This window comes from Primulina eburnea, chromosome 5 (genome assembly GCF_022965805.1).
Source record: "Primulina eburnea isolate SZY01 chromosome 5, ASM2296580v1, whole genome shotgun sequence".
NCBI lineage: Eukaryota > Viridiplantae > Streptophyta > Magnoliopsida > Lamiales > Gesneriaceae > Primulina > Primulina eburnea.
Genome location: NC_133105.1, coordinates 12,567,118 through 12,575,239, shown reverse-complemented (window position 1 = coordinate 12,575,239; position 8,122 = coordinate 12,567,118). Strand labels below are relative to the sequence as shown.

Genomic DNA, 8,122 nt, shown 5'->3' with positions numbered 1-8,122 from the left:
GATATCCCAGAACCCGGCCAGCCATGCCAGAGCCCGGACAGACATCCCAGAGCCCGGGCAGCCATGCCAGAGCCCGGGAAGACATCACAGAGCCAGGGCAGCCATGCCAGAGCCTCGGCAGACATCCCAGACCCGGGCAGACATGCCAGAGCCCGGGCATACCATACCAGAACCCGGGCAGACAGGACAGACCACCCCGACACCTTATATTAAGTCCGGGAGGCATGAGGCCCCGACACATTCTTGTAAGTCCGGGAGACATGAGGCCCCGACTATTCATTAAGTCCAGGGATCCGTACCCTGGCTCGGCACCTCGACCATTATTAAGCCCAGGGCACTACACCCTGGCTCGGGGCACCACACCTCGATCAACAAAAAGCCCAGGGCACTACACCCTGGCTCGGGGCAGTACACCTCGATCAACAAAAAGCCCAGGGCACTACACCCTGACTCGGGGAACCACACCTCGACCATTCCCAAGTCCCGGGACATGCTCCCCGGCCCAAGGCTCCGCACTTTGGTTATTGATAAGCCCAGGGCACTACACCCTAGCTCGGGGAACCACACCTCGACCATTCACAAGTCCCGGGACATGCTCCCCGGCCCAAGGCTCCGCACCTTGGTTATTGATAAGCCCAGGGCACTACACCTTGTCTCAGGGCTCCGCACCTCGACCATTCCCAAGTCCCGGGACATGCTCCCCGGTCCAAGGCTCCGCACCTTTGTTATTGATAAGCCCAGGGCACTACACCCTGGCTCGGGGCTCCGCACCTCGACCATTCACAAGTCTCGGAACAAGCTCCCCGGCCCAAGGCTCCGCACCTTGGTTATTGATAAGCTCAGGGCACTACACCCTGGCTCGGGGAACCACACCTCGACCATTCACAAGTCCCGGGACATGCTCCCCGGCCCAAGGCTCCGCACCTTGGTTATTGATAAGCCCATGGCACTACACCCTAGCTCGGGGCTCCGCATCTCGACCATTCCCAAGTCCCGGGACATGCTCCCCGGCCCAAGGCTCCGCACCTTGGTTATTGATAAGGCCAGGGCACTACACCCTGGCTCGGGGAACCACACCTCGACCATTCACAAGTCTCGGGACATGCTCCCTGGCTCAAGGCTCCGCACCTTGGTTATTGATAAGCCCAGGCACTACACCATGGCTCGGGGCTCCGCATTTCGACCATTCCCAAGTCTCGGGACATGCTCCCCGGCCCAAGGCTCCGCAACTTGGTTATTGATAAGCCCAGGGCACTACACCCTGGCTCGTAGAACCACGCCTCGACCATTCACAAGTGTCGGGACATGCTCCCCGGCCCAAGGCTCCGCATCTTGGTTTTTGATAAGCCCAGGGCACTACACCCTGGCTCGGGGCTCCGCACCTCGACCATTCCCAAGTCTCGGGACATGCTCCCCGGCCCAAGGCTCCGCACCTTGGTTATTGATAAGCCCAGGGCACTACACCCTGGCTCGGGACTCCGCACCTCGACCATTCACAAGTCCCGGGACATACTCCCCGGCTCAAGGCTCCGCACCTTGGTTATTGATAAGCTCAAGGATCTACACCCTAGCTCGAGGCTCCGCACCTCGACCATTCAGTAAGTCCAAGGATCTATACCCTGGCCCAAGGCTCCGCACCTCGATCATTCTATAAAGTCCAGGGATCTGGGATCCGCACCTCTACCATTTATTAAGTCAAGGGACCTGTACCCTGTCTCAGGGATCCGTACCCTAGTTATTCAGTGAGCCCGGGTGGTATGAGAGCCCAGTATCTTGTCCCATCTATGAGGCATTTGAAGCCCCCGATGCTCTTACTCACTCTGAATTATGTTTCAACAAAATAACTAGTATGACTGATCGGGACAACGAGTCAAGCTCTAGCCCGACTATTTTAAGGATGGGTGGTGATACCTAGAGATGTAAACGAACCAAACCGTTTGTGAGCTCTTCGAAGCTCGATTCGATAAAAGCTCGTTTGAGCTCGTTTAATGAGGCTCGTTAAGATAAACAAACCAAACTCAAGCTTTACAGTATTCGGCTCGTTAGCTCGTGAACATGTTCGTTGGTAATTTCATGAGTAATCTTTTAGATGAAAAAATAATTGTTTTGATATTTGATTTATTGATTTTGCATATTATTTATGAAATATATAGAAAAATCTATCAAATTTATTTATTATAATCAATTTACAAATTTTAATAAGAATAATATATTTTTCTTTAAATATATAATTTACTTTTTAATTAATTTAATGAAAATTTAAATGTATAATTCATATTTATTAAGCTTGTTTAGACTCGATAAAGGCTTAAATAAGCTCGTGAGCCATGCATATATTCGTTAAATAAAGCTCGAGCTCGGCTCGATTATAAAAGAACCAAACTCAAACATTCAAGAGTTCGGCTCGGCTCGACTCGATTACATCCCTAGTGATACCCCTGTAAGGGCCCGGGTCATCATTGACCCGGATATCAATTGGAAAGCCCAGGTCAGAAGCCAGCTTCCCGGGCACTTCTCTTCTTCCCGGACAGTCATCATAGCCCGGGCTCTCATACAAGCACCCGGGTAACCGACTACCCGGGCCACCTCGAGAATTGCACCACACTCGAGTATGATTAATACATGCAGTCTAATCTGTCAGAACAACTTGAGCATGGAGTGTCCTAGAAGCCATCAGAAACTAGAGTATAGGCAACCGACTTGCCATACTTAGTAAGTGGCACTGGAATCGAGGTACCTACCCCATTTTTTTACTATAAATAACAGGTATACTTCTCATTTAATGATTCTGAATCTTTGAACTCTCAAGCACTTACATATTTTCTCTCAAATATTGCTTGTGTTCATCCTCAACCTGCTAACTTTAGCATCGGAGTGGCCACGCCGGACACTCTTCCGACGCCCATTCACAAGTTCTTTTCATTGTCTGCAGGTGATATCACAGTCATTATCTTCACTCAAAATTCTCAAACATTATAAATTATTGATTTGGTCCGTTGGAGCTCCTTACCCGGCTCACCCATTTCAGCGAGATCACATCATCGAACTTGAGCATAAAATGAATTACTAGATCGAGTTCGAGTTCGATCTCGAGTTGACAAGATTCAAATCGAGTCGAGCTCAACTAGTATAATATTAGACTCGTGTGCACCTGTAGTGACAGTTATCATGTTTTTCTACGAGTTAATTTCAGTTTCGTCCTGTATACTGAATATATATTTTATTTTATATATTCATTTTTTTATTATAATTATTTTGCTAATTTTGTGTTCCTTATCGTAGGATAATTAAGACTTTTTTTTCTCTTGGAAATAATTATAATTTGAATAAAGTTAAAATACGTAACAGAAGAGAAATAATTATATAATCAAGTATATTTTTACTTCAAATGTACTTTTTATTTTTGCACCAGCTATTGATAATTCAAAACAACACAATTATCCTTTTCCAATTTTAATAAAAAAAATTTATCTTTTGAACTACGTAAAACCAAAATTAACTTAAGAAAATAGAGTGAGTCTCATGTGAGACCGTCTCACGAATCTTAATCTGTGAGACGGATCAACCCTACCGATATTCACAATAAAAATTATTATTCTTAGCATAAAAAGTAATACTTTTTTTATGGATGACTCAAATAAGAGACTCGTCTAACAAAATATGATCTGTAAGACCGTCTCACACAAATTTTTGCCAAGAAGAATATATGTCACGGGCGTGGTTTAAGGGATAGTGGGTTGGGTTCAAATAGGGTTTGCATCAATATCCAACTCAATTACAATGTAATTGTAGAGTCCTCCTATAACTTGAAAGCACAAAAGCAAAAAAAAAACAAAAAATCTAATTCTTGTGGACAGAAGGCACTGAAACATAAAACGGTAGTAATAATATAAAAGCAAATCAGATTCAAGATATTGAAATCTTATTACATTCATATATTTATTTTCCCCTAAACAGAAGTAATCAATCACACAATCTTCTATGACTAATTCTCAAAATATCTTCGCATGTGGTTCCAAGTCACAACTATCCTTACATGCACCCAATCATTCACGTTTATCACCATCTTAAAAACATATAAGCCCCCAAGATTTTTTGAGTGTAAAGTCCCGAACACTCCCCAAAAGCCAACAATGAACCCGAGTGCCATTGCCACATAAAAACCTGTACTTATGAGCTCCCCATGGTCCATCCCATCAACATTTTCTGTAGAGATTGGGTTTTTAGGCCTTTCATCTCCAGGACAATGCGTTGGAAGTGGAGGACCACAAAGTAGAGGATTTCCTGTATACGAAGAAGAGTCGAAAGTTTGTATTTGAGTGTTCAATGGAATTTTACCGGACAAGTTGTTGAAAGCCAAGTTTAGAACTCCAAGATGACTCAGTTGTGAGAGGGTGTCTGGAATTTCACCTGAAAGGTTGTTTTCCGACAAATCAAGAGAATTTAACATTTTTAACTGGCCAATCTCTTGTGGAATAGAGCCTATCAAGTTGTTTCTGGAAATATTCAAGGCAAAAAGGCCATCAAGACTTGAAATTTCATGAGGTATATGTCCATCTAACTTATTGCTTGAAAGATCAACGACTTTCAAAAGTATTAGATTTTTGACATACTCGACCTCCTTCTCTTTCCATACTAATGTTATGCTGTCGTAGAAGAGCTCCCACACATATCCACTTTGGAAAACATGTGATATATTGTCCGGTATTTGGTTAGCATCTGGGTTCAAACTCATAGAACTGAAATTGTTCATACATTTGGGTATTGTTCCAGAAATCTTATTCAAAGACAGATCCAATAGTTGTAGATTTCGTAGATGACACAAGGTTAAAGGCAAGCTACCATAGAAGTCATTGGATCTTAGGCTCAGCACAGCCAACATTGGCAAACTTCCACCTATCCATGCTGGAACGTGACCAGTCAAATTGTTTTCTCCGAGATCCAAAACATGCAACCAACGACACTTCCTCAATGATGTAGGAATTTCTCCTCTAAAACTGTTGTTTCTTATATGTAAAGAAGAAAGAACATTCATGTAGCCAAGTGATTCTGAAATTCTCCCGGAGAAATTGTTGTTTGCCACATTAAAATACTCGATAGATGTCAAATTCTTCAGACAATGAGGAAGCTCACCTGATAATCTGTTGTCTGAAATGTCAAGAACCCACACAGAACTTGCAGCACAAATACGTGTCAATCTCCTAGATAATTTATTCCTTGCAAGATTTACAAAATTTATGGACGGAGCCAAAAGGGGCAGTGTATCAAACTCATTGGAGCTCAAGTCAACAAAGCTGAAAGTTTCACATGATAAATCAGGAGCAATGCCGTACATCTGGTTATTTGACATATTCAAATACAGAAAACAAATTGAATTGTCCCAAATCTTTTTATCTATTGTGTCCGAAATCTGAGTATTCGAAATATCAAGATTTGCACCCTGGGAACATGCATTCAGAAGCCAGTATGGAAATTCTGGCCCCAACTTGCAAAATGCCAAACTTATATACATAATTTTAAATGGAGGTTTCCAATGAGAGCTGATCTCTACTCTTAAATTCGAGTTCAAAGACAAGTCCAGGTCATAAAATTGATCAGAATAGTTCGAAAAATGGGCTTCATTAATAATGCCTTCCAAGTTGTTTGAACCAAGGTTCAATACCTGGAGTTTAGATAGGGATCCAATGCTTTTATTTAGAGTTCCATTGAATCTGTTACCATGTAGCAGCACTGATACCAATGATGTACATGATGCAAGATCAGGCACACTGCCGACAAATCGATTTTCATCCAATCGTAGAACTTCAAGATGGGGAAGTCTCAACGTATGAGGTAGTGAACCACACAACAGATTTTCACTAAGATCAAGAGTTCTGATCATGGTGGAATTCCATAAACCACTAGGAATTCGTCCTTCAAGCATGTTATTGGAGAGATCAACATAAACGAAGGATGTCAGATTCCATAAAGTATCAGGAATCCCACCTTCAAGCATGTTAACACTGAGATCGACATGGGAAAAGGATTCAAGATTCCCCAAAGCAACAGGAATCTTCCCTCTCATAGCATTATAACTGAAATCAATATAACTAAAGCTACTGCTCATGTTAAGAAACCAGACTAAAATCGATAAGGTGTTCAGGGAACAGTTAGAAAAATCGATGATAGAAAGAGACGTAGAAGAGTTGATGAAAGGAAGTGGTGTAGGAAGAACTGATGAAAAGGTACAGCCCGGCATGTTCAACGTTTTCAGTGTGCGAAGTTTGCTTATTGTTTGCATCCATGTCGTAACTGTACTGAGATCAAGTCCACCGAGATCAAGATATTCCAGTGAGCGAAAATTACAAAGCCAATCAAGATCTGTAATATTTAGTAACCGGTTGTAACTAAGTTCAAGATGTTGCAACATGGATAGCTTCCCTAGATGATGTGGGATCAAACCACGAAAATTGGAATGAGCCAAATTGAGATACTTAAGTTTAGCAAGAGAGCCAAAAAATTCAGGAATAGAGGTCTCATTAAAATTGTTGGCGCTGAGGTCGAGATGATTAAGATATTCTAGTTCAACCAAAGACGGGCTTATCTTACCGGCCAAGTGATAAAAGCGATCGAAAAGATCCAACGCCACGACGTGATTACTGCGGTTATCGCAGCGAACACCCTTCCATTTGCAGCAATCTTTCTTGGCTTCCTCAGGTCCCCAAGTAGAGAGCCTGCCATAATGATCTATCAAATCATCTTTGACCTTAAGTAGCACCAATCTTTCCTTTTCTAAGCATCTGAGTACATCGACTCCGATGGTTCCACTAACGAGCAAGATCCATAAAATTACCAGAAAAAGTAGCGCATGCATGAAAGTGGTGAGTTTTGTGGTGACAACATTCATTTTAATTTAATTAATTTATGCCAATTACGTATGTCATATATAATGGCTCTCAGAGGACAAAATTCCAAGCTGGGACCTAAGAATTTGCCAAACAAAGCCCACAATTTTCTTGCCTTATTAAATTCTTCGTGAATAATGCTCCACTTTGCTAGAGTGGACTTCAAGTCAATGGGGCCACACTCTATCATGGAGGTTGGACAAATTCCAAATATACCTGTTACTACGGATGCATTTTACACAAGATGTTAATATAAATATCTGAATAGAAAACAATAAAGTATTGATAGCACAACATTGTTTGTTTCTATGTAAGATGTTCATATAATTATATTGTATAAAAATACGTCGAGATTGTTACTCCTGCTATAGCATAGAAAAAATCGATTTTTGGTTAAAGTGTCTGAAGAGTTAGTGTTGGAATTTATTAGTTTCACAGTTTGAAAAATTGACCAGTAACCGATCAGAAGACCTGAACTGGACCGATAACTGAACTGGTAAAGCGTAACTGAATTGAAGGAGACTTAGCAGTTTAATTGAACTAGTAGAACTGAAGTAAACCAACTAAAGTTCTCAAATGATTTATTAAGTCTCAGACTTAAGGTTGAAGAATCAATACATGTTATTTTTTATGAAACTGTACTAACTGATAAGCCAACTGATCCAGTTTGGAGTAATCAATTTTTTTTATTAACTGCTCGAACCGCCCAAACCGAATTGCACCGCACCGTTTTCCTAATATTTTATAAAAACCAAGATAAAAATAATAGTCATACACGGCACAGCATACGCGGTTCAGTTATTTTTTTTTGCCAAGAACCGAACCAAACCGCACCGCCTAAACCGCTTGCCATAATATTTGGCATGTGATTATAATAATTTTTAAATAACATTTTCAATTAAAGAAATTATTCATTATATCTCAACTCTCTTCAAAATTATTACTCATATAAAAAAAAAATTATCTTCTTCTTAATTATTCTTCATATTAGTCTTTTATTAGAGTATTTATTTCTTTTACCATAATATTTTGTTTGAAGTTTGAAAGTAAAAAAAAGATACAATTGTAGTGCCCGAAAATCAGTACACGTAAACCCCATGCATGATTTAATTTGTTAACTTATTTAATTAATTTAAGATGGGTTAAATGGTGCATGTTACATGATTTAATTGATGCTAAATGTTTATATGTTTATTTTAATGAAAATTAAAATGTTTTCTCGAGTTTTAGGTTTTAAA

General features: G+C 41.0%; 1 protein-coding gene across 1 annotated transcript; it reads right to left on the bottom strand.

Annotated features, from left to right (window-relative positions):
- Positions 1-3,855: 3,855 nt before the first annotated feature.
- Positions 3,856-6,906, bottom strand: LOC140833026 (receptor-like protein EIX2). The gene has a single exon (XM_073197401.1). It carries the CDS (start codon positions 6,884-6,886, stop codon positions 3,986-3,988), a length of 2,901 nt encoding a protein of 966 aa, XP_073053502.1. The 5' UTR covers positions 6,887-6,906; the 3' UTR covers positions 3,856-3,985.
- Positions 6,907-8,122: the final 1,216 nt, after the last annotated feature.